The 27,584-nt window shown below is 45.2% G+C and overlaps 1 protein-coding gene across 1 annotated transcript in view; it reads right to left on the reverse strand.

Moving 5' to 3' along the window:
• Positions 1-23,801, reverse strand: part of LOC104516610 (tolloid-like protein 2) — a gene marked incomplete at its 5' end in the record, with an annotated part of 36,829 nt that extends 13,028 nt beyond the window's left edge. The window contains 10 exons of the mRNA XM_010161001.1: positions 93-288; positions 1,236-1,381; positions 4,636-4,752; positions 8,293-8,395; positions 10,319-10,434; positions 15,057-15,181; positions 20,394-20,499; positions 20,782-20,960; positions 21,397-21,514; positions 23,631-23,801. Of these exons, the coding sequence (XP_010159303.1) occupies positions 93-288; positions 1,236-1,381; positions 4,636-4,752; positions 8,293-8,395; positions 10,319-10,434; positions 15,057-15,181; positions 20,394-20,499; positions 20,782-20,960; positions 21,397-21,514; positions 23,631-23,801 (1,377 nt within the window). The remainder of the gene's footprint in view (positions 1-92; positions 289-1,235; positions 1,382-4,635; positions 4,753-8,292; positions 8,396-10,318; positions 10,435-15,056; positions 15,182-20,393; positions 20,500-20,781; positions 20,961-21,396; positions 21,515-23,630) is intronic.
• Between the last annotated feature and the right edge of the window lie 3,783 nt (positions 23,802-27,584).

The following is a 27,584-nucleotide window of genomic DNA, read 5'->3' on the forward strand; positions in this document are numbered from 1 at the left end:
AGATACAACGGTAACTGATCACTTTGGGTTGGCAGTAGGTTAAGGAATGAATGGTCCTCAACTTTGACCTTGAGAGGTACTAGATCACATACCTTTAAAGAAATTTGCTGCAAAGCCTGCTTTATTGATGGTTGCATCAGATGCAAACTTCATCCATACTTTATTTGAACTCGATTTGATATCTTCCGGCTTCTCGTGGCCACAGAAGTGGCCAATTAGTGGGCTGTATTCAGTGAGGCCATCTCGGATCTCCAGGTAGTCATAAGAACATGCATCGTGCCATTCGATCTGCAATGGGAAAAGGGTGTGCCTGTAGCTCACTAGTATGAGTGCTTCCAGTCAGGCTAGCTAACCAGTTAGACTTTGGCCAGAGATCTGCTTCCAAAGGAGCACCCTAAACACCTGGTCACAACCAGGTATGTGCCTCATGGTTGCCACTGAACTCTCCTGAAGTTGAAATTGCATTCAAGTCTGGGCACATCTAAATCTACTGCTATATCATGACTACCCTCTGGTGAAACACGGTTCTTAACTATCTACAAGCTGCTTTTCCATGAGAAGCTGTAACTAACAGAGCAGAACAACTAACACCAAAAAGGTTCAAGGAATAGCTGTGGGGTCACAGCTAGGAGTTAGTGGTGTCAGCCCTTGCCAGGACAAGCACAGTAAGTGTGCACAAGCCACAGGAGCCTACGGGATAGATAGGATTTATGCATCAACCCATGTCCTGTCCACTCCTCTCTGTGACTTATACATCAGTGTTCAGATCACTGGACACCTAGCTAAGAGTGTAACGCATCCTATAACCAGTAGGAGAAACATTTTCTGAGCTCCTCAAAGCGTGTTTGCCACCTGGGGACATGGTGTTTCTTTGGAGTCACAAACATCCTGCAATCTGCCAACCCCAGCAACACCAACAGGATGGTTTTGCCTGGATTGTGACCATTCCATTTCATTTGACCAGAGTGAAAATTTAAGAACTCATGAGTCCCTACTTAACATCATCAACAATTTTGTGCCCCTTCTAATTCTTTCTGTCAAGAGTAACAGTTTTGAAACTCATCATATTTTAAAATTGGCTTCAGAATCTCTGAGCAAACTTCTGGTGAGGAGAAATGACATTCTGAAGTATTTAAAAGAATTTAAAAAAAAAATCATTATTTACATAACTTTCTTAATTTTGAAGGATCTACAGAGGCAAAATATCATCCATAATATACAGTGACATTTCTCACCTCAAAGGCTTGAAATGTGATTCCTATGTGAAAGCCCTCAGAAACTGTGATCTTCCAGATGCACTCTTTGGAAGGTCTGTAGTCATCTGGGTAATTGGGAGACTGGATCTGGCCAGCATCTTTGTGAATTTCTCCACCGCAAATGGCTTCATAAAAAACAAACAGCAAACCCACAAGATTGCAGGTTTTTCATTAGGTAAAGCCTGCTCCAAATGTAGCCTTCTTCCTCATTCAAATCTGTATCAATACTGCTTGTTACACACAAAGGCAACACGAGTCATGGAAGTTTCTACAAACCTAACATTTTGTCTTAGTGACAGTGTCTCCTATCTTGCTGTGCCAACTTCCTTAGAAGGTGAACTCACCGGGACAGAAACTTTATGGATTTGTGTGTTTCACACTCCTAGTCACCTTCATAACTGCTTAAAAACTGCTACTAGCAGTAAGGACCAAGAAAAGTCAGGAAAAAAAAACCCCAACCACCGAATAAAAAACAGTTGCAAATTTAATCCAGCCACACGATGGCAATATTAACAAGCATGAGTTGAGCTGTTCACCAGGTCGACTGCTGTGCATCAAAAATTAAGTTTTGTGCTAAATGTAAGAATGAGTAAGTTTAAAGACCAAGAAGATTTAATGAAAATCTAGTTTAATACAAAACTACCGTAGACCTCAAAGACAATAGGAGTTCAGCATAACTGTCTGCAAGACTGATAAATGAAAGCAAGATCACAGGCTAAAACCTGTGTTACCCCATGATGCCAACACACATGTCCTAAGAAGGCATAGGAATGGTTTTGGCTGTGTTTAAAGTCAAACAAACAAAAAGCACTGACAATAAGTACAGGAGAGATGGCACTGCAATGACACCTGCCAGACACCAACCGTCTTCACCCTTGGGGTCTCGCTGCAATGCACTGCATCAGCAATTCAGATGTGGGTGTCCCTAAAGTGTCCTGGAAATTGCTTGCATTGGGTAACACCTTGTTTTTGCCTCATAAGCTGCTAATTTTTGACTGCGGTCTAGTTAAAAGCACTGTTTCACTAGTGCACTACTAACTCTTTTCTTAAAGAGTCAGTGCTAAAGCACCACCAAATAGTAGCACTCAAAATTCAGCTGAAGAGAACAATTTAGGTTGTAGTTTGGGTTCATATATTCAGAGCTACCAGTGGTGCTAGAGAGAACCTGAGAGACCCTTTAGAGAACTGTCTCCCCCACCTAATAGAAAGAGGACTACAAGAGCAGAGAACTGACAATTTTTTTTAACAGCCATAAAACTGTCAGACAGCAAACAGTATTTTCTCTATCCACTGCAACAGTTCACACTGAAATTCAGCTGAGAGCCAAGTATCATGGAAGAGTTTTACTGCAAAATGGAAAGACCATCTGCTGATAGAGCCTGAGAAGACAATAGCAATGACAGCTTCGGGGCTGCCAGCAGTGGCATAGGGCACAACCACCAGCATCTTCCCATCTTGAATCTCATGAAAGAAAAGGAACAATATGACTGAACCATGAGGACACTTTCACATTAATTGTCATTTAGTATCAAGTAATTCTCCCATCATATGGCTACATGCTTCTGCTTCTTTCCCTCCATCTACTGAAAACTTCAGGGCCAAGATCTTGAGGAATACAAATCCAAAAATCAGTGCTCACTCACAGAGCTCCTGGCAAACTTGAGATACATGAGCATTTACATGCACTCTCACTAGAGCAGAGGACAGAGAAGCAGTGCTAAACCCCACTTTGGCTTTTCCATATGTGAGGGAGAAGAGTTCAAAAGAAAAAGATAAACTAACAGCAACTTGGAGAACTTTTGGCCAAAAATCAATAGAAAATGAAACATTTAAGGTCAATCCCTTTTGAAAATAAAAATTACCCTTATTGCCTAGACACAGCAGTCACAAAACATTTGAGCAAGCTACCTGACAACAGAGAAAAGAACCAAGCCATTACTAGAGCTTGCATCAAAGATAAATAGGGATTAAGAAAGATTTTTGGAAACCCTCCCATTTCAGGAAATGGAGAGGGATGCAGATAATCTCACTACCTGTTGCTCAGACAAGAGGAGGCTGAGCTAAGAAAAAAACTATGAAATGGGCCACCACTGTTTCAGTGGTACAAGCTGGCTTCCACCATACTCTGTGCTTGCTCTCAGGCTTAGCAAGGTATTTCATACCTTTCCAACAGGAAGCTTCTTGCAGGAAAGGGTTACATGAAAAGCCAGAGCCTTGAAGAGGCAGGAAAATATGGTCAGAGGGATGCAAAGTTTGACCCCTAGATGCACATTCTACTTTCATTTAGTCTCCTCAAAATTCAAGTGAAGCAAGTATTGCTCATATTTACTGAACCTTTAGGGTCAGTTATTAATGAACAGGAAATATGGAAAATTATCAAGAGAAAAGGAAGTTTTGCAAAGTGACTGGCACATAGCCAACATAAAACATTTTTTTCTTTCAATATCATTTAGCAATATGAAACATGATGCCATATTGACATCCATGATGAACAACAGAGAAGTTGCTTCCCCAAAACATTCATCGCCTTGTTTTATTTCTTTTTCTTCTAAAGTTGGAGCAGATATCACTGGGCAATAACCCACTATAAGAATTAAGCTGACTAGCCCACCTAAGCAATAAGCCAAAATAAAACAGTCTATTAGAGACACACTAGTTGGATCACTCCTAATTCCAACAAACTACCATAAAAGGGGTGTTACAAACCACATGGTCCAGGCAACAGCTGCTTCTCAGGATAGTGATAAAAAAAAAATCAGGCAAGCTACCTCTATCTCTGGGGTAACAACTCCTGCAGAAACCAGATATTTCTCCTGTGAAACAGATTTGCTAGCCCCACACTGTTGTGAAATCCTCATATGCTTTATTTATACTTCCCCAACAGTCCTCTGTTTTCTTCACTTCCCTTTGTTAGCATCATTATTCATAACTATATTCAACACCTGGGCACTGGGCTTCCAGCGTCACGCTTGTTGCTGTGGCTGCAGGAAGAAGATGCAAAGTCGGTACCAATACAGTCAACCTCAATACTGTTGACAACGACACTTCTAAGAAAATGCCTGTTGCCCAGAGAACAATGAAGGCTTTTAATACATTTTAGAATCCTTATTCTAAAAAAAATAAGCATATATGGAGAAGGGATGTTACTGAATTGCTAGTGACTTTGGTAGTATTGCTCCTCTGAAGTGGTTTCAGCATCCTAGTGCCATGCAACTTTCCAAAGTACCTGACCTGCAGAAGATGTGACATGCCAATTCCCATAAGGAGAGGAGGGGCTTGCCACATAGTGAAGCAAAATTCCTACTGATCCCACAAACCCCTGCATCCTGTCCTGGCTACTCTGTGCGATGTGACAGACTTCTTCTAGCTAAGGCTGTACCTTCATAGACCACAAAGAAGCCTTTGCCCAGGATGTTACTGCTGCTCCGGAACTCGATCCACAGCCTGCTGTCCGTGGAGAATACGGGTTCAGGGATCTTGTCACCACAAAATCTACCTAGAAGGCAGAAAGAGACAATCAAGATCTGGCTGACATGCAGCACAGCATACCAGGCACCTGTGGCTCCAGGAAGCAAAAAGTCTGTGGTTAAAGGAGCTGTACTTGTGTAAAACACCCTTTCACTCTCAACACTTGGTCTTTTGAATGAGTTTCTGGATTTTTCCCCCATTAATGCATATTCTCTTAAATTATTAAATAAATAAAGGTTTTCCTCAGCTGGGAGCAGAATCCAGTAGTCACAGATGCTGCCTCTGTTGCCCTGGAAAATTCAAAAGGGCTCTTGTTTTTATCACCTGATTGGGCAAATGAGTTGCAAGGGTGGGGAACCATCCCCTGTCCTTCTAGAGATGTGACATTAGGGACCATCCTTTCCATGGGCTTGGGCTCAGAAACTCCTTAATTTCATTGCACCCATGAGCAAAGTGTCCCAGTCAAACCGAGGGCATGATGTGGCCATGCCGACGAGCATGCCCCGATCTTGTCCTCTGCTCTCACTCCCCTGGAAAAAGCTATCTCTTCCCAGTTAAGCCTCTGCAGTCATTCAATCTCTTTCTAGAGCTTTGTGACCAAGAGCCTTTTTGCTCCATGGCTCACCCAGCTCCGAGATCTCTGGCATGCACCAGCACTGGTGAATACCTGAATCATGCCAGCAAGGGACAATACTGAAACAGAACAGCTGCAGATGGCATCTGCAGCCCAAACAACTTTAGCAACCCTAATTTAGTGCTCCTCTACCTGATCCAGCCAGAAGCTCCTCATGGAAACAGAGCAAGCACCAAGTGTGTACTGACAACACAGAGCTCAAACATGTTTTTTCACTTCAGTTGGTGCCAGCAAGGCTGTATACTGAACTCAGCATGGCATTGGCACCCTATGCTACTGAATCCCAGGTGGGAATGTAATAGCAGCAGGAGAGCAGTTCCCTCAGGTAGAATTCAGCCAAGAGAGTTGTGATAGGGGACCCTGGCCTTGCGACACAAGACAAAGGCTTCTTTGAACAACCTTCACTGGGCACAAACCTGGCTAAGGCCTCACCTGCGAGACAGCACCTTAGTTCCCATTAGCAAGCTGCATTGGTGGTTCCCTACGCTGGACAGGGAAGACAGACAGTGCAAGGCCTGTTGACTGGCAGGCAGAGAAGGCTGTTGCTTTTCCTGTATATGGGAGGCAGCACAGCTGGCATGAACCCTGTGCATTAAAAGCCTAGGGGCCCCCTGCTTAGTCAGCTGCCCGCAGTCAGCTACTGCCACTTTGGCTCTGCCTGCCCCACCTCCAGCATGTGGCAGCCTTGTGAAGGCTGTGACACTCAAGGATGCGAGAGCTATGTCTCTGTGACAGGACAGTCAGTGCAAGTAAGACTGTATGGAAAGGGAGTTGCAAACTTTGTTTCTCTTCAACGGCAGTTTCACCGCCAACGTTTTCCCCATGCATTTTACCCTTCCCTTATACAAATATTAGCACAGACCCTACCTTTATTTGACTATTCAATTCTGAGCACCTGTGCCCCAAAGCCACCCAGCGCTGTTGGAGCAGCATGACAGCCCTGCAGCATACCAATAGCATCTCCCATCTCCACTCCCAAAGGGGAGCAACAGCACTGCAAAGTTCCTTCCTCGAGGGTCACCGAGCAACTGCCTCCTGGATTTAGACTTGGAGTTTAACAAGGGTGTCAAGGAGAGGAAACGCAGATGAGGAACAAGAATGAGCAAACCCCTCAGAGTGTGATAAAAGGTCCATTCATAAAAAGTTATACACCATTTAAAGGCTGGGTTTTCACACACTTCCCTGGGAAAATATGCAGTGCACATGTATTTTTTTCTCTCCGCAAGAAGCCGGTGCTTTCACAATTCACACTAATCCCCCTCCCCACCCCCTGCTGAATTGCCGTCTGTCTGCCTCTTCCGAGCTAATTTCATGGGCTCAGCCCCTTGCAGGAGCCACGGCCACTCATGCAGCGTCTCCTTCCAGATGGAAACACTCACGAGTCCACCTGCACTAAGGGAGCAGGGAGGTGCTTGGCTTCTGAAATACTTTTAAATTACTCGGCATCAAAAATAAATAACGAGGAGCTAAGTTGCAGCTGCTGGAGCAATGTTACCTGATGCATGTGCAGCAGAAAACAGTAATTAATGCTGCCAACCCCAAAACAGGCAGGAAGCAGTAAAACCAGCTGACAACTGTGAGGTGAAAGGCAGGCCCACAGAAACATCTAGAGAGCAGCACGGCTGCAGCCGCAGCACTGCACCTAGGAGTAGGGCTGGGATGTCCAAGTGGGGCCAAGGCGAGCACCCAGACCTCCCTCAACTCACTGGTCCCACACCAACGAGCCCAGCCCTGTGCTACGGCATGTGTGACACAGCTGGGGATGCCACAAAACCTGACGGCCTCTCTCCTTTCAGGCAGAAGGGGCTGTTTGCAGTGCAGCATTTTACACATCAGGACACAGGTTAGGAGTCGGGGTAAGGATCAGAGCCAGTGGCAAAGCCGGTGGGACTCCTGACCGCCCACTCAGGGTGGCAGCAGATCTGCAGTTAGGATAGCAAGAGGCAGAGGAATAGGGAGGACACAGAGGATCTGTGCTTCCTTGAGATCTTCACGAGCAAAAGTGGGCTAGAGCCCTTGCATATAGAATCATTTGGGTTGGAAGGGACGTTAAAGATCATCTAGTCCCAACCCCCCTGCCATGGGCAGGGACACCCTCCACTAGACCAGGTTGCTCAGAGGCTCATCCAGCCTGTCCTTGAACACTTCCAGGAATGGGGCATCCACAGCTTCTCTGGGCAACCTGTTCCAGTGCTTCACCACCCTCTCCGTGAAGAACTTCTTCCTGATATCTAATCTAAACCTCCCTGCTTTCAATTTAAACCTGTTACCCCTTGTCCTGTTGCTACAGACCCTTGTAAAAAGTCCCCTCCTAGCTTCCTTGTAGGCCCCCGTCAGGCACTGGAAAGTGGTCTAAGGTCTCCCTGGAGCCTTCTCTTCTCCAGGCTGAACAAGTCCAGTTTTCTCAGCCGTTCATCACAGGAGAGGTACTCCAGCCCTAGGCATATCCTAGGCATGGTCTAGCAAGTTCCCTTCTAGAAATACAAAGGCTCAAAATACAGATGACTGTGTATTGGTAGATACAAATATTTAAGAAATAATGGCAGGAGCTTGGGCCAGGAACTGTATGGCTGCTTCATTCTGACTGCCTGTCAGTTCGACCCAGGTCTTTGGAAAAAGTGTTAATAAAACTCTGGAGACCACATGTTTAATCCCAGCCATGCCCTTGACTCACTTCCATATCTGCCCCAGTTCTCAAGCTGGAAAAGGAAGGAATAAAGTCTTTGCTACCAAAGGACATGTAGCATGGATCATTTGGTGTGAATATAGCACACTGACATCTCTGGAGGGAGACATTAATGGATGGCCAGTGCACTGGCTAGACATAGCCACCTTCCAGGTAACGGAAATTTTATATCTGTTTGGGGTTCCCCCCCACCCAGTAAGCTTCAAGACGAGCATACAAAATGCAATTAAAATGAAACAGCTACTCACCCAGTAATGGAGCCTTCCTCCAGTATCCATCACGCACCTCAACATAATCATACCAGCAAAGGCGACTTTTAAACAGGTCCATTGATGTGAAGTTTAACATAATCTGAAAAGAGAGAGTACACACTTCTCTTTGGGAAGGGAGCTACTTTAAAAAGAAGACCCTACAGGTTACTTGCTTCCTCTCTGCTACAGTGCTGCATAAGTGCAGGAACAGACAGTTGGACACATGATGGGATTTTTTAATCAGCTTCCCTCAAAAAAGAAAGGCTTCTCAAGGTACTTTAATGAAACCATGAGAATACATGACGGCAGAATAGCACTTTGCTATCCATTCGGCAATTCACAGTCATTGCTCTTCGGTTACTAACATGCTAGTTAAAAAAAGCCCAATTTGAGTTTTTTAAAATTAAAAATTGAATCTTTGGTTTGATTAATGTGAACATCATAGAGAAACACATTGCCCCAAATTACAGATGTTTGGGGTCTATACCCTTATATAAATGACGGTTGTAAGAAACAGATAATTTTGCTGACAAGTTCCCACATTCTGAAACATCATGAGGCAATTGTGTTCGGTGACTTTACTGAGCAGAGCTGACCATTAAAATTTTATCCCTTTGGTTTCCTTCCTCTTTAACAAGGATTACAGGCCTTGCTCTGTGCTTATGGTAGTCACCATGGAGTATACTTGTGGCATTTTTGTCCTTGCAAGATCTGACCCATGTATTAATTTAAATCTATAGTCTGCCAGAGAAACATCATTAGATTAAAATAGATATTCTTCCCCAAAGCCCTTGGCTGGATGTGCAGAGTGCATTGTGTAATGATATTGCTTACTTTGTTCACACTTTTGCAGTTCTCTGACTTTGGACAGCAAAAGGAGATTAATCTGTTTCTATGAGGATGAGTACTACAAGCCCAATATCTGTCCTAAGCTAATTCCTCGGTGCTGTGATGCTACTTTGTACCAACTGCTGCACTTGATTAAAAAGCTAAGTTGAAACATTTAATCTGAACTTGAATTTTATTTTTTCTTTAACACTAGTATTAAGCATTTAGATGTTGGGTCCTTTCTGATACAACTCTTCCGAAGAGGCTGACAAACAAAGGGAAAATTTACAGTAAGACTTACACTGCAAAGCTCCCATTGCAATAGTTTCAAAACCTGGACGGTTCTTGGCACCTCTGCCCCTGGTGAAGCTCTCCCTGCAGCTAATGGTGGGTGCTCAGCCCTGCATGGAATTGGGTTTTCAGGTGAAGGAATTGGATCCCAGACTGCTGCAAAACAAGCGAGCTCCTCTCTTCTTTCTTTGAGTCCAAGTCTTAAGTGCATCTCAAGGGTGGTCCCCAGCAAAGCCACTCTGTGGAGGAGCTCCCAAGCCAGGCTGCACATTCTTGCAGCCTGGCATGGCATAAAAGGCCTGCAGGGCTGGCGTTAGTGGATTAAAGAAGGATTTCATTTCCACAGGAAGATCAATAAAACAAAAGGAGCTGGGAAGAAAGTGGACAGGGTGGCTGATTGATGCGCAGCGGGGCTCGGTGTTTCAAGGCAGGGAGCGGGAGTCCCCTGACAGGGACATTATGCCTGCGTGACAGGGGCAGGCCACTGATGTCACTCACGGCTCCTCGTCTCCCTTCAGGACCCCAGCTTGCTGGCACGTTTTATCTGACTCATCTGGCTGGCACCTGGCTTTGAAAGGTGGTTCCTTCAGTTCCTACCTCCACCAGAGCTAGTGGGTGGCAGTACACTGTCCAGGCAGGGTTTAGCCTCGAATTGAGGGGAAGGATCAGGGACAACATGCAGCCCAGACCTGTGAGGGGGGTCTGCTCCAGCGTCACCTCTTCTCTCCTCAGGACCATGTATTTCTGACTCCATTTCTGGGAGCAGTGCTCGGGAGCCTTTCCAGGCTCCATCCCTGCACGCCAGGCATGCAGAGATCTTTTGGCAGCTGCTAACACTGTCATCACTGGCACAGCTACGTACAAGGGAAGTGCAGTGTACACCTCATGCTGGTGCAGCACCTACCTTCTCCCCCGGGGTCACCGAGATTCTCCAGACACAGTGGGAATAGGAGGGGTAGCCATTTGGAAAGCCAGGGGCTGAGAAATTCCCTGTTGAGTCCTGCAATGTTTCTCCACAAGCTGCGAGAGAGGGGGGGAAAAAACCAGCAACAAGGAGTGACCCTCTGAAAGATATCAGGAACTACCAAAACGTTGGCACATGGCTGCTGTGTGCAGGTTGTTGGCTTGTAGTCTAAGGATCATTCATTCTGATGGCCAAAGGTCATAGACCACCTGAGACCTTACCAAAGGGGTGATGTGAAATTTGTCAGGATTCCCAGGATAGAAGATTATCAGTGCAAGGACTCAGGGGAAGCAGGTTTTACAAAAGCACACTTCTTCCTTCATCTTCCATTCACACACTACCACTTTTAGGTTTCAACCCTACTGAGGAATATCTCGTCCACTGATCAGATGCAAAATAGTAACCCCACCCCACCTCACAACCCCAAGACTGCTGCCAGCAAATCTGTTTTCCCTTCATTACAAGCTGCTCAATGAAGTGCTCCTTAGTTACCATTGTTAAGTGTCTTTTCTTCAGGTTAAAGCACCCTAACAAAAGCAGGGCAAGGCCCACTGCCCTCAGGCTTCCGCCATCCAGCACCTACTCCGCAGTCACACTGTGCAGAATAAAATGTGAGCAGTGCCACTCGCTCTGCTCCCCACTGTTTTTGTGGTCCGCTGCAGTTGATGAAATGTAGACCCCAGAGTGACTTTTGGGAAGCAAGTAATATGCACACACATACCCTCCTTTAGGGAACCGCAGCTTCCAACATCTGGGAAAGCCATGACTACTGTAGTTCCTGCTCTCTGAGCCAGGACCGAGCTGGAACAAGGACTGACCATCTACATCTGCAGAGAAGCTGACTGGCTAGGTGGGAGGATCACAAGTATCGAAGCTCCCATTTCCCTCAGAGTGCCCACCAGACACGTGCAAATACCCATCACAAGGAGCAGGGACCTTGGCTTGCCTGCTTTCCAGTTGTTTTTCCAATTTCATAACCCACTGATGTTATAAAGCTACCCCTGACCTGCAACTTGGTTTCCTCAGTGATGGTAAGGCAGTTCCCAAAAATCCCTCATTAAGCAGCAGTGCTTTGAAAGATCTGACAAGGCTGAACATCTGGCTCTCTTTCTCATGGAAATGCCAGGGGATGTTCCTCTGCCTGATACTATCACAGACTCACTAATTTTTCAGCCATGATTACATTAAGACAGGTCGGAAGTTGAAGGAGAAAAGAGACTGGTCCCATTCAAAAAGTTTAATATCTTCAAAATGGGAGAGGGAGTCACCTAGGCCAGAAATTCTTAACTTCCCTGAAGTAGTTTGACCCTCAGCTTGACAGGTCAGACTAGATGAACAATAGGCAGGGACACAAAAAGGGGTTTTGCTCAACCATACAGCTCTTAGGGGTGCTCTGGAAGGTGGAGTCACAACTAGGAACAAGTTGCACATATTTCAAGGAGGTCAGCATGGGATCTGGCAAAAAGATTCCTGTCAGGAAAGCTAAAGGTATTTTACTAGAGTATGGTACTTCTGGGATCCAAGAAATCGAGCTGAGGTGCTTTTCACACATGGTGAAGAGGCTGTTGCACATGTAAGCTGCTAGAAACGAACAGAGACAAAAAGCAAAGTAGGAAAGGTGAATGCTGCAGAAGTCATTTGTCGATGAAGTTGTTGAGTGACAGGCACGTACTGCTCACCAGCTGCTTACTAGTACACTACATATTTTTGAAGCTGAACAGAGAATTGGATGGGATGACATAATGCATGACCATTCCCAACTTACAGTATGACCACTCCTGGGCAGTTAGCACAGCCACACAGGCCTGTTTCCTTTAGCACAGCACAAGGCTGCAGGATGTGCTGCTTTCAAGTCTTTTGTATTTACTATACTCATCAAATCCTCAACTATGCTGCCATATCAAATCTACCATTTACTACTATGCAGCAAAATGCATCTTGCCTTCCAGAAATTCCTTCAGCAAATTTCATCTGGTTTCACCTGGCTTGGCACTAACTTTAACACAGCAGGTATAAGCTTTGGGGAATTAAGAGCAATTTAAAACAGCAGGGTTTTCGAATAGAAAAGCTAAGACAGACCTAACTGTAGCAGCCACAAGAGCTCCAGTCTAATGAGTTGGAGAGCCCTATTTCTTTCAATAGACACAGCAGTCATTCCAGCTTGTACCAGTGCATGCCTGTAACTCATCCTCAACCATGCTAGCTCTTTTTTGGGGGGATTTTCTCAGTCTTCTCAGATGGAGACTCTCTTTCTAAAAAGGAAACCATCTGCCATTCAACTTCTGCACTATGTTGTGTTTTACACAAAAATCCTCAGCTTGGCTACTGAACAACATTGTCCTCAACCTAAAGTCTCATTCAGACCCTGCTTGAACATACAGCTGAAGTCCTTTGGTTTTGAACTCCTGTGCTTTGCATTTTGCAGAGAAAGAGGACTTTTCAAGCTACACATTCAAATAGCAGCTGAAGACATTAATGTCATTAAATATACTGAACCCCTTCTCTTCAAATGCAACCTGTGTATAAATTGTGATTAAAGAAAAAAAAAAGCTAAGAAAGCTAAACCAAACCAATAGATATTTGAAGAAAATGTGTTAGGTAGGCTTAAAGCTCTAGTAATTCTGCTGCCGAACATTTTCTGAACTGCAATAACCTCTGCTAAAGCTTTGTGGAAAAGAACTAAAAGGTAGAAAAGTTCTTCTTTGCAAATGGAAAACTTGAGAGTCAAAAGGGTCCTCATTTTAAGGAAGTTGCTTTGTAACTATTAGTTTGACTTTAACCTCAGGCCAAAGTGGCTTTTCAGCTTGCCTCGAGAAATCTGAATCTGTAGTTGATGCTTCCAGCTACGGGAATGAAAAACCTGCTTGAGGTAAGTCTGACTCAAAAAACACGGTGCAAGACATCCTTATTTTTTTTTTTTTAGTATTCAAATGAAGCAATCCCTAAACTAATCTGTGAGATAATTTTCCAAGAAAGACATCTTGTTTACCCAGAAGTGAATTAGAGAAAATTCTGAGTGGTAAAAAAAGAAAAAAGTTAGTTAGGACTAGCACACAAAGTTATAACACTCACTATAATGTGAGCAGTGACCCCCAAACCTCATGAGCCCTGAAGCACTGCTGATCCTCAGAATTTATTCTAGACCCTTATGAACTCATACTCTCTGACCTGTAGCTGGATACAGAGAAGAAGCGAATTTGCATACCAGCTGTCAACCATTTTCCATGGCCTCCTGGATGTTTCAAAGCGCAATGCTAGCCAACCACTCACTGAAGATATGACTCTATACTGGTAAAACTTATTGCTCCTCCTCACCTTTTCCTCACACTCTGTGACACGCTTATTCCAAGAGAATTAGTCATTTATGATTGTATTAGGTTTATGATCAGTCAAAGCCATTCTCAATGAGATCAATATGCTGGCAAGACCAACCCATTCACATAAAATCCTGGGCCATGGTTGCTAAAGTTCTTTTTTCATTTTACAAATGCTAGAGTCATTCTGCAGAATTACAGCAACTCTCTCATTCTTCAGTATCTTCCCATTACTGTTTCATTACCAGCAGAAATTCAACAAAGCTTGTTAAATTTTCTCCCTCTGAGCATCACACCTTCTGTGCCATCTCCCTTCTCAGTTGCTGCAGTCCATGCCACAGGCATCAGAGTCAGTGACACCTTTGCTTCAAGCCTCTTTACATCCTTGCATTCAACCTGTCCTTAAGTCTGGGAGATTTCTTCTCTGGAATCAGGTTCTCTCTATTTAGCTAAAACTATTAGTTATTTAGCTCTCTATTTAGCTAAAACTGTTGCATAAACTTTCACTGACCAATATTTCCACTTTAAAAAGACCCTTTTGTTCTGATGGGTAAATTTAGTCTCCCAATCATATCTGTGACCACAGTGTTCTTCTTGCCAATGCTTTCAGACCCCAGATAATGCAGACTCAGACTTACGGTCTTCAGTGCACCGCATATATGTAGACAGGTTCCCAGTCTATCAACCCCTTTACAGCAGAAAGAGGGGTACAGCTATCCCCCGAACAGCCAAAAGCACCAGCTTCCGGCACCTGGCTGTTTCACATATTGCATCTTAGGGCTATCTTCCATGTTATTTCCCAAGCCTCAGTGCAACACACCATAACCAGAGAGATACACTCAGGGTTTCCTTAAGGCTCATCCCTTGGATAACACCTACATAAATAACTCAACTGAAGTTTGATGGTTGGTATGCATCCGGTCTACCAGATATCCGTCTGCCACTTTGCTAACTGCTAGTCCCCAGTCTGTTCATGTTCTTGTACATCAATTTCATTTTCTACGAACAGAGCCTACACCCTTAATTTTAGACAGTATATTTATATGAAACCAACAGAAAATACAAGCCTAGTCCTAGCCCCTCTCCCCATCCCACTCTGCCGCTCCTCTTACTAAGTTTCAGTAGATAACACTGGACAAACCTCAAGGTCTAAACCAAATAGGAACACTGGCAAAGTACTAATAGGAGACACATGTTAGGCAAGTTGAATTCTCCCACAGCTCCAGCTAGAAGCATTTGACGGTCTACGTTTCCTGAGTCTGTTTCATCAAAGGAATTGTTAAAGTGCTCTTGAACTCCAAGACCTTCCAGATAAACCATGTGTCTACAATAAAGCTGTAGACATCTCCACAAGTCATATTTACCTGGGCATTTGTACAACTTCCTCGCCTGAGCGATGTCTCCCTGACTCAGGCGAATACGTTGACCAATAGTTGGCCGGACCCCGTTATCATCACGACGGGGAAGGATGGTGTCGAGGAAAACCCCTCTAAAGGGAAGAACAGAGAGACAAAGAGCAGTGAAGTTGGGAAAGTGACACGATGCACAGAAAGTCATCCTGGCAGGCCTCGCACACCATCCCCTTGACCAAATATTTCATGCTAACAAGCAAGAGAAATGCAGACTGCGATAACTGCATGTCTTGGGGTGGCCTTCTCACTATAGCAGATAGCTTCCAAATGTACAGGCAAGTCAGCCAAGCCAGTAAATTCCTCTTTTGATATATCAAGATTGCCGCTGCCTCTGTTTGAGTATAGACGCATTCCTTGCCATAAATCAGAAAAGGCAATGAAATATTCTTGCAGAAGGTTCACGGCACATCTGGCTCAGCAGGAGCACAGATTTGACACTTAAGCCAAAGAAGCAGAGGGAAGGGGAGTTTGTCTGGTAGCAGATGGGGTTAGGCTGGCAGTGACTGCAGTTGCCACAGACAAGAGAAAAAGATCAAGTGCTCTACCTTTGTTCTGCATGAATTTCCAAGCCAATAACTCCATTTCTCCCTGCCTCTTTTTCCTTGCTACTATTTCTTCCATGTGGTACTTCATACTCAGGAGCTCTCAACTGCACTTTTGATCTCAGTCCAGAAAAGGATTTAAGCTCACTTCCATCAAAATGCAAAGTCTGTGCATCCAAGCAAGAGCTGGCACACAAAAGAGACCCCAAGGCAATATTAGGACTGCAGGGCTAAAGTGGGAGGGAGGAATCAGAAAGCTGAACTCCAGGTTGGTAGGTTCTGAGCTCTCTCAGACAGGCTGTCCGGTCCACAGAAACCATCTCACTGCACCCCTGAATGTCTAGCAGGCTTGGAGGTGCCAAGGCTAACAGTGAGCATGAAACTTCAGTGTCAGCTCAGACTTCTCTTTATGAAAGACAGGATACAACCGCCCATAGAATGCAATGGGAAATCAGGGCAGAAGCAATAATTTTAGTGCTGCCTAGTCCGGACATGTATCAGTCTTGAAGTATGGGTTAAGCTCTAACTAACACAAGTAATTCTGTTCATTGGGCTGCTCAGCTGTGCAAGAGCCTTGGGAAGGAGGTGAGAGGGTTTTTTTCCATTGGTTTAATTTTAAATAAATACCGCAAGCCGAGTATTTGTATCACAGCTGTTGAGAGCTGCAGCCAATATTCTTGAACAGAAAATATCATTCTGTTAAACATATTTTGTGGGGGAAAATTCTTTTGTAAATATTCAAACTGAAGGAAAAAGTAGAGGGAAGGAATTCAATCTGTTTTAAAAACTAGAAGCAACTCTGGCATGGGGGATGTTGCTTTTCTTCAGCGGTAGGAAAATTCCTGATCAGCACTAAAATCAGTGCTTACAAACCCTGAGGTGAGCCCATCAAATTTTGATTGACAAATTCAGGCTGGCATTGTACATGCCAGCTACATGCCTCAGGCTGGATTTATATAAGTTTACGTATCGAAAATAAACCCTCCAATTCCAGAAACACCATGAACAGAGAAACAGGTCAGTTTGCTCACGGTAAGTTTTCAAGTCTCCTCAGGAGTTCACAGAACTCCTCGGCATTTGTCAGGGACATACTTCTGTGACTAGTGAAATGCTTTCCGCAGATCTCTAGGCTCAACCAGGGAAGAATGACAAAGTTTCACAGTGAAACTACCACTTGCACACTCAAACTTTAGATTCTTTTTCCCCTTCCAGCCCTCATAACTGCATACTCACAGCTCCCAGCCTTCTGCACAGGATATTGCTCACATAATGCAAACAACTCACAGCTTCAAATTACCTTGTGATCCCTTATTACCTACCAAACACATTTCTTTCCAGAAGGCTGTACCCTAGGAGGTTGGGCCAATAAGATTTCTGGGTTTGCTTTTTCCGCCAACTGAATTTTGTACTTCCTTCAAATGCATTGCTGAACACGACTCCAAATTAGGAGGCAATAAGTATAGTTCCCTTCATTTTAAAATCAAAGGAGCTGAGAACAGAAGAGAGTCTTTCTGGCCTAAATCACACAGGTCCCAGAAGCCCCATGCTGTTCACCCAAACTCCGTCTGCCTAACAATACTTTATGGTGTTAAGTTGCATGTTTGGTGAGTGTCTCTGACAGCACCAATACTCTGGCTCACAAATTAATAAACACCAAGCAGACATCATTAAACACAGCAGCTCAGGCACTCTAACACCAGAACTGTTCTTGAATAAGATACCAAACCTCTCCTCCCAGAGGTAGGAAAAGAACCCAGGAATCCTGGATGCCCCATTCTCCTGCAGTCCATGCACAGGCAGAGTATGCTTTAGCTGCCCAATGCAGTGGTAAGTCAAGCACTACTACCCACTACTGCTACTAGATAGGAACAACAGAGTTTAAGCAGACATGATCTCAAGAGTCATTAGCATCCACACAGTACCCTGAATGTGTAGTGTATTATGTAAAAATCAGGAAATTATCAACTGACCAATATCTGATTATCCCCCATCCCATCTGAGGGCAATAGATACAGGTGCTTTAAACACCACTCAAGGAAGCAGATGTTCAAGGCAGGTTAAGCACTCAGCTGCAAGTATTTACGTTTTGTCCCAACTCTGTATTTATATCCCCACCTGCAGAGGAGAGACAACATAACCCACTTCACACAGTAAAACCTGTGGCGGATGTAAGTGCCATGTGTATGCCTCATGCTGGATTAGGATGGTGTGTTGCCAACGCATCAAGAAGATGCCCCTTGACATGCAGGCAGTGCTACCTGCATCCTGCTTCAAATGGAAGCTTTGCAGAGGTCCTGTTTTGTAACTCCAGGCTGTGCTGCCGTGTCTACTAGCAAGAGGCTTAATGAATTACGGTAACCCACTATTTGCCTAGGGCTCTGTGGAGGTTTAAACTTTCTTATTGCTAGGCTGCCATTTACGGGTCTTGACAGCAGTAAAGTAAATTGTTTAATGAGACAGAAATATTCAACATAATTTGCTGCCATGTCTGTAAGGAATGTACCAGGAAATAAAAGCCTGCAGCCACGCTCTGCAAAACAGGCAACTTTCTGACAAAGACAAGAACAGAAGTTTCCATGATAAAAACTTGTTACTGTTGTCATTACAGAACATGTGTCTTATTCCTGTTCCTATTACCCAGAGATGCAAATAAGAAACACGTTTCACTGTGAAATGAAAATGAGCAGTGACTCCTGCAGCAATTGCTGCTGCTAGGACTCACTGTGACTCAGAAAAGCTGCCCTTTTCTGTTCTTGGTACAATGTTTAGAATAAAAAGGGCCTAGGATCTGCAGCAACATTTGACCATGGCAAACACCATACGATTTGCTATCATCAGCATTTACAGGAGTCATAAACAAGGTTGTGCTAAGTGCCACGTAAGAGTTGCTTCAAGACAGTGAGTCAGAGACATGGCTCTGCGTCCTTCACCTCCTCCTCGCTCACACACTCCATCTCTACTGGTGGGGTGCCCAGACCGTCTTTTTCCTATGTCGACTTTCTGGTGTTTGCTAACCTATTAACACACCCTCTACAGCTCTTCCCTGAGTAGCATCACATGGGCTATCTCCCATTCCTAGCCCCTAATCTTAATGAAACTTGATGGAACTTAATAACTTCATGGGCTCTATGCTCTTATCTGTTTGGTTGCAATTGGCAACCTGCAAACCTCATGAAGGTGGGAAGGAGACAGCATATATCCACAAATCTCTACTGACTGGTCACAGTAAGCATTGCGCCCTTAGGGAAACTGGTTTCAAGACAGGTCTTGGTAAAGCAAAACTCTGTTCCCAGCACTGCCTATTTACGGTGAGAGCACAACCAACCCACAGAGGCACTTAGTGCTCAGTTCAATTACTGCACAAAGACTGCTAGCGGGGTAAGGGTGGGTCACAGAGACAAAGGGCTTAAAGAAAACAGACTTAAAAATCCTATTAAGCACCAATTTAAATTTAGAAGGACTCTTGCCATTTTTATCCCTTTTTGGCCCAGCAGTGTTCTGAAGGACCCTGGTTTTCAAGAGACGCAGACTCAAAAGCATCCACAATATAGATGGCAGTAATAACTTAATACTGCTTTTGTACAAGACAATTCTAACCATTTAGAGTCTAGCAAATTCAGGAAGGGCCCAGCAGATGTCTCAAGGGAAGGAAAACTGTTTGCTTTGGGTATCTGATCCAAAGAAATCTCTGAAGGCTACAAAGCACCCTTGCCCAGCCACCATCTCCCCCTGCCAAAACAAGCAGCATTTCAGCAAGTTTGATAATTTTCCCCTGCTTGACATGAAGCTTCAGAAACAAAAGCACAAAACAATAGGTTTGGCAATTCCATGCAACTGGGGAGTAAGAAAATTTAAAAAGCCCCAAAGACACATTTGATTTTTGCAATGAAAAGTTTACAAGAGTGAGTAATTGTACTGAGCCTCCTGTCGCCTTTACTCATGGTATGTACTGAAGGAAAGCTCTTGGGAAGGAGCAGTAGTGGGATTTATGGAAAAAACTTCAAATAATGCAGCAAAATAGAGATGGTCATCCAATACCTCTCATTCCAAATGCAGAACATAAATAACTAAGCTTGTTTCACCTCTCTGTACAGTAGAGCTGTCTGATCACAAAATGGGTTCCATCTGGAGGGATGAGTTGAGACTGAAGGGCAAATAGCCTACACAGAAATTGGCCACTTATGTGGGACAGGAACAGGACTGAAAAATCCGCCCCATGGAACCCAGTCACACAGAATCACAGAGCTGCAGAGACCATGACCTAAAGCACATGCATAAATGGTTAAAAAAAAAGCCAAGGAATTAAAGATTATGAGCTAGAGTTTAAATTCTCCCTTCACAAAGTTGCTAGGGATTCAGAAGGCAATATTGTGACTTCAAAGCATGAGCTGGACAACGAAGAAATTCAAAGGTGTTTTTAGCACTAGTCCCTTGAAGGTGGGCACATGCATACACACATGCTGGCTGGGAAGGTGGCAAAACATGCTAACATGGCTTTGGAAGGTCTCTGAGGTTATCAGCATTGGGAGAATATAGTGGGGAGGGGAAAACAGGAATACACCATACTTCTCTTCACCCACCTTGCTTTTTCAAGTATTTTCCAAGCTTTGCAATGCAGCAGACCTCAATGACACTGTCACATATCTCTGCAATAGGTTACAGGTCTCCTTCTAGTCTCCATGAATCCCACATAGCTAATCACAATTACTGAAAATAGTCCTAAGGACATGTACCCTTGGATTATCACCTGGAGAATGTGTTCCGAGCATAGTGCATGATGCTGTCAAAGTCATAGGTCTCTCCCAGTGAGTTCACTTCCCCAGCTTCCATCTTTAAAAAGTTGTACTCCTGACCTGTAATGCCAAACACAAAGGGAAAAAAATAAATCAGTTAAAAAAAAAAAATTCCTTCCATCTCTGGGCACCCAGAATGAAAGAAATCTACTCCTATGTTCCAACAGTTCCAGCTGGACATCTGAAATCTCTACTCGCACAACTATTTTGACCCTTATTCTAGGAAAGGACTAACAATATTTCTTCTTCTCCACCCCAGCTAACAGACCACTAGAGTTTTCCAGCAAGAAAGGTTTCCACTCACCCACAAGCCAGGTGGAATAACCTGAAGTTCTATTTTACCTTGCTGTATGTTCTCTCTGATGATCGTGACATGCTGGTCCCTGTCAGGCCGTGTATGCTCATGCCAGAAACCCACCACATGACCCAGCTCATGAGCCACAATACCAAACTTGTCACAGTTCTTCCCAATGGATATAGCCTGAGGGCCTCCTCCTCGGCGACCCACATATGAGCAGCATCTGGAAAAGAAAACCCACAAACCCATGAAGCATGTGACTGAATTGGGGATGTCTGATGACATCTGGCAGGGTCCAGGACAGGCCAGCAGCTGCATACACTGTACATAGTTACATGTATGTATGTGTGTATGTATAAAGAAAACATCTAAGTGCATATGACGATGCATCATGATTCTATGATTCTATATCTATAAAAATGCATATATACACTCAAGTGTTATCCCAGGAAAAAGAATCCAGAAAGGCTTAGCACCTTCTTCTGAGCAAACACTAAATTATCCTGGCAAACCTTACATGGAGTAAGGATGGATCTCTGTGACAGATTCCCCAGTGCAGCCACTGGCATATTCTGACCAGAGCCAGACTTACAAAGCGATCTGTCAATGACAGGGATGCTTGTGCACAGATGGCTGCAGGGAATGTGTGCATCACTTACCCACACGTTCTGTAGGTGAACACAATGAAACTCTCCTCATCAGTTCTCTCCACAAATGTCACACAAGTGTGCTTCTCCCAGTGCCTCATCGCTTGCTTAAAGATAGCTCTTTGGGTTCCTGAAAAATAAATCCCAGAAAAGCAAACAGTGAAGTCACGGCTTTCAAGAAAATCTCTAATGGACTTCATCTGGATAGGGGAACAGTCGATCTTTCCATCAGTCAAGCCTGTATCTGCAGACACCTACAGGAATCTGGGACCTACTTCCTTCCATAGCACTAATTTACTCTATCATACCTTTCCTTCTGTTTGATAAACTAATTGCTCTAATTAAACACATATCAAACTTGGTTAAGCACACCAATACTCCTGCGTATGAGAAATGTCAACTCACTAGGTAGAGGTCATTCTGACAGAGCTGCTGGGTGTTCTGATCTGCGTACCAGCTACTCTGTAGTGTGCCAAATTTGTTCTCATGCTGCAACATAAAATGACCACACACAGCTTTCAAGACCCAGGAATCTCATGAGTGCTACAGATGCTCCTCAAAACTAAGGCAAAACTGTGGCCAAGTATTTAAAATTAGAAGCAAATACCGTATAGGAAGTAGAGGCAGTCTTAGGGCAGTGTAAGAAGGTACAGAGATACACTGCTGCTCTGTGCTTGAACTGAGGGACAGCTCAGGACTTGCACTGAGAGACACCTGAGAGGTAGGGTATTATGCCTGTTGCACACTAGCAAGAAGACAGGCCATGGGACCTGACCCTTCCAGCAGTCACTCAGCAGCATCAAGAACAGCCACACAGATGGCTGTGATGTCCCAGAGCAGCACACGGCCAGGAAACCTCCCTATGCTGCCTTTCCAACATAGCCTTTGCACACAGAGCTGTAGAGCAAGCCACTCTCAAGAGGGACTAGAGAGGGGGAAAAGGCCAGAAGTACATCAGAAAGGTACAAGGAATACAGATAGGAGCTGCAGGGCAGGACTAACGTGGGGCAAAACACCAAGCTGAATGCAAGAGAGAACAGTGTTAACACAAGAGAGAACTGTGCTGTGGCGAGAGCTGCTTCTTACACAGTCACCCAAATGGAAGGAGAGTGTTACCTACTATGGAGCAGCTAGGGCAGTGCGGGACACATAACAGAGAAGACTTTCTCATCAGAACCCGAGGAATGGGGATAGCTATTCTCTGACAAATATAGGGGGACAGTTGTGGCTAGTAGGCTACTTAATGTCCTGTCACGTTGCATGAGCTCCTTCCTTGTAGGAGATTAACAGACCCACTGGGGCTTCACAGACTCCTGCCAGCTGTGTGGGTGCCAGTATAAGACAGGGTCTGGGTGAACATGTTAAAGAGGTCTTGAGGATCATCCAAAACTGGCAGGAGCAGCAGGACTGGGGAAGCAAACTCACAGTATACAGGAGTGGTCTCAAACTTCCCTTTGCTGCTGGGACAAAGTATATCACAGGAGCTCAAGGGAGTAAGTTCTGCTGGATCTAAGTGGGAGATGGTGGAGGCAGCCTAGGGGAGACAGGAAGGAGCTGGACCCAGTAAGGCACAGAGCATTTGTCATCCATGAGTCAAGGAAACCAATCCTATGGGGAACCACTGATCTGCAGAGAGGTGGTATCAGAACAAGTTGTCTGCTTCGCATGACATACTTGCAAGAGATCTGCTGCACCCCAAGAGACATCTTAAGTTTGGATAGTGCCCAGGAGATTCTATAAAGATCCTAAAAAGGATACTCTGGAGAGGTCCTCATCCACCATGGGACCCAGCTCACTGTTCCTCTCCCTCACACAGCTAGAGGAGACCCTGAAGTTTGGTGCCCAGAAAACAGCAGGTCAGGAAGCAGAGTGCACAGGGAAAGTTCTCAAAGTGAGAATACATAAAGCAACCCACTGTACTTCTGCTCCTGCTCTTCCAACAGCAGAGAGAATCCCTTTCTGGAAACGGAGGGTATGAATGAATGCATCTCACAAGTGCTCGCCCTTGAAGCAATCAAGAAAAGTGACCAAGTCACCCAGTTATTTCTTGGATGCCAAGAGAAGAACCATCTCATTGCACACTTCAGTTTCAGGCTTCCACAGTGCACAATTCCTCGTGCATGCCCACCCTGCTACAGGAGACCCCCAAGGACCAGAGTAATTTGTGGGAACACTCTGCTCCTGAGATCTCCCACGCATTTTGAGCCACCCCTGAGCAAACAGCGAGCAACATTTTCACTACTGACCAGTGAAATTTCCTCCGATCACATAGGGGATGACCCCCCCTGGCCAGATCCTCTCAGCCCTGGATGTGGTTGCCCTGCGCACTCTGGGAGAGGAGTTTGTATCCATCCCAGACTCATCTTTATATTCCTTCCTCTTCGGTCTCCTCGCAAGCGTTGTGTTCTGCCTGCCATCTGCAAGACAGAGTGGCAACACTGTTTAAATCCTCTTTAGTTCCAGGTGCAGCCCTCAGGTAATACCCTGGAGCTTCAGAAAAAGGAAAACAGAAAAAGCAAGTTGTTAATCCAAACCAGAAGCCAGAGCCAGATTTGACAGTGATTTGTTTAGGATTTAGAGACAGTTCATCTGTAGCAACCTGGCCCCTCTTGCCTTAGAGTCTCCCTATGCACTATGCCAAACCTATTCTTCCAGGAAAGTATGAAGGGACACTTGTCCCTCCCTCTAGGCACCCACTCGCTGCAGCAGCAACTTCATTGATGGGGTCACAGCACTTAAACAAGAGGAGTGAGAGGATGGAGGTCAAAAAAACCTACATGTCACTGTATATTTTCAACCTGCTCAACTCATCCAGATCTGCAGAGAAAGGTTTGTTCTGGCATGGCTAGCTTCACAACAGCAACAACTACTCATTCGAGTTGGAAGAAAAGGACAGTCTCCTTCGACTGAAACCTACGCTCAAGGCTGAAAAGTATTACATACAAGAGTTTTTTTTTCACATGCTAGGTCTTGGGTGGTTTGGAAACAACTACAGAGCAAGCAGTCTCTGCTGGAGGAGAGATGTCCAGGGTGGAAAAGCTGAAGCATTCTATACTTAGCACAAACATCCATCCATGCTGAATCTCTTCATTTTAATGAAAAGGAGCAAAACCACAAAATGAAAAACAGAATACATGTCTCATTTCTCGCTAAAAAAGGCAGAGGAGCTCTGGCTGTGAGGTGCTCGGTGCTGGTCACAGAACGTGCCTGAGGATTCACACAGGCTTCTAGGCAGACCCTGTACCTTGTCTTGCATCTGTGCTGCCATAGCTCTGCTTAGATACTGGTTATGCCTTCACAAGCTGCACTTTTAATGTGGTGTGGATCTGATCCAGCAGAAAATACCTTCCATTCAGAGCTTCACAGCAGTTCACCCCCTGTTTACTGTGCCATGGCTGGCCCAAATTCTCAAAACAGCCAAACTCCAGCTTGGCTTTACTAGCATGTATAAAGTCAGCATAAATACTATTTCTTAGATAAGCTACCTGTATTACACAGCCAAACTGCCAGCTGGACTTGGGCAAAGGAATACTAGAGTACAGGGGTTGCTATACTTGCAGAGAGTGCTGGCCTGAAGGGTCACAGCAAGGGGAACTCCCTTCTCACCTCAAGAGGCAGCACTGCTGTCAGTGGTTCTCCAGTGCTGCTGGACATCTCTGAAGATCCAAGAGGGATCTGAGCTCCAGCTGTGGTCTTGTGATTCATATGGAAATCAGCAAAACCAGATGCAGCTTTGCTTCCCAAATCAGGGACATGGGCTGCCGGGTGATGAAAAAAGCACAAGGCCTGCCGAGACCTTCTTCCAATGACTAAAGGGGCTGCTGAGAGCCTCTTCTCCCATTCATCCTTCCAGCAGGAGCACCGGTAAGCAAACCACTACTGTCAAGGCTGAGGGTATCAAAACAATGGGAAGAAAATTAAGGCAGTGTAGAGGGATGGAAAGAATGAACTTCAAACCCTCCCTCCTGCTTCACCAGGTCCGGCCCTTCTCACTGGAAGCCTTGCTCTGAGCTGCAGGACAAAGCTGCTAATTTGACTTTTGTTCTTCCTCCTCCTGAGCACCTCCCTGGCACCCAGCATTTCAGAAGCTGCCCTATCCCCAAATCAGCTGCTGGACCCTGCAAGATAGTTTCTCTGAGGCTGGGGGTTCCCACAGTGAAATAAAAGCCACCCTCCCCTTCTTTGCATACACTTATCCCACAGAGGTACTGCTGAGGCATTACCAAGGTCACAGCTGGAAGAAGGGAGAGGGTCTCCAGATGCAAGTAATCTTCTGGATACCTGTCTCCCAGCCACAAAGTGCTCCTGGGGCTCCCCAAAATCTCTGTGGATTTGCACACAGACAGCTCCTGCCAGCAAAGCCAAGTTGAATAGTCATCTGCCCTGCACTCTCCTGCACCCAGTGTGGTGGGAGATCTGCACAGAGGACCCTGGATCCATGCTTCTGCATCACCAGCACTTCCAATTCCTCACCAGCAACACATCTTCTTGGGTAGCTTTTCTGCATCAGTCCTGCAACAGCTCTTGACTCCTAATTCCTGCTACAACTTCTGCCTTTATCAACTTAAATTTGCAGTGGGTCCTTGGAGAGGCCTGACATGCCCTTAGACTTGGGGAAAAACAACTGCTTTATGCCAAGAGAAACACCAGCCCACCTTTAAGTGGAAACAGGTAGACAGAAGCACCAACATAGCTTTGCAAGCAGAAGCACCTTCCTGAAGCGCTCTTGGCCACCGCACCACTGCCTCAGGCCTGCCAGCAGCTCAGAAAACACAAGCAGTTCTGATGAGGGAATACAGCACTGAGCTATGAGCACAGCAACAATGACTGCAAGCATCCCTGCCCCCGACTGACCTACTGCATGGTCTGTCTGCCTCAGGGCCTCTGTCTGTACATGGGAAACAACAGTCCCTCCTGCACACAAACATTTTGTGGGTTTGTGGGTTGTGAACATCCTATACAGAGCACGGCAACTCAGTGGGAATGCCCATAATATCACAGGTCTGGACTGATTCTGTAAGCAATACTTTACCTATGTGTGTGGGAGAAGTCAAGAAAACTTGGCTTGGGTGATAGCCTTGCTTCAGAGGAACAGAAGCTTAAAATGCTTTAGCTGAAACATCCCTATAGCAAGGAGCAGCCAGCTAGCATTACACTCTGCCTTGGAGTAAAATGATTTTGCTGTCACGGTGACAGCCATGGCTACCTGTATGTACTGGGTCTGGCTAGGATGTAGTTAACTTTCCTCACAGCAAGGTAAGGTACTGTGTTTTGGGTTTGTGGCTAAAAGAGTGCTGATAACACATCAATGTTCAGGCTATTGCTGAACAGTGCTTGCATAGTGTCAAAGCTTTCTTATTCTCACTCTGCTGAATCCTCTCCACTCCCCAGGCAAGTAGAGATGAGACAGGCAAGAAGCTGGAAGACAGCTGACCCAAATTGACCAAATGGATATTCCATACTATATCATATGTCATCATATTCAGCAATAAAAAACTGTGTGGTTTTGTCTTCCAAGTCATTCTAAGCCACTGCTCAGAAACTGGCTGGACATCGGTCTGTCTGGGGATGGTGGTGAGCCTTTATATTACTTCTGTTTGGTGTTCTTTCCCCTCTTTCCTTCACTTATTAAATTGTCTTTATCTCAACCAATGAGTTTTCTCACTTTTGCTCTTCCTGCTCTCTCACTTATCCTGCTGGAGGAGGGAGACAGTGACCTGGAGGAAGGGGTACTTGCTGGTGGCTGGGGTCAAGCCACCACACTGTACAAGGCAAACACACCCTTGCAAAGGATCCACCAACAGCAACAAATGCAGACACGTGGGCAGGGCTGGTCCCCTAGGTACCGAGGCACACACATGTACACAGGACAAAATGTGGTTTTACAGGGGATTAAAAAAGTAAATAAAAGATACCCAAAGGTCTGGGTGGGGTTCCACATTACCCTTTTTAACTGCTTTGCTACTATGATCAGTTGAAGTGGCGTTCTCACTTGACACAAGAGACTGTTCTCCCAGGCCTCCTGCAAGGAAAAAGAGCAGAGAGAGATCTCCTGGTGAGTAGGCTGGCAGAGCTCTGACATGGGAAGGACAGCAGCTGTCAGTGATGCCAGTTGTGGGTCTGCAGCCACAGAATCTGGCTGCTTTCCCTGTACAGGGAGCAGGGACTAAGAGCCTGATAAAGCTGGGCTCTTTTCCTTG

Source organism: Eurypyga helias, unplaced genomic scaffold, assembly GCF_000690775.1.
Source record: "Eurypyga helias isolate BGI_N326 unplaced genomic scaffold, ASM69077v1 scaffold3371, whole genome shotgun sequence".
Classification (NCBI taxonomy): domain Eukaryota; kingdom Metazoa; phylum Chordata; class Aves; order Eurypygiformes; family Eurypygidae; genus Eurypyga; species Eurypyga helias.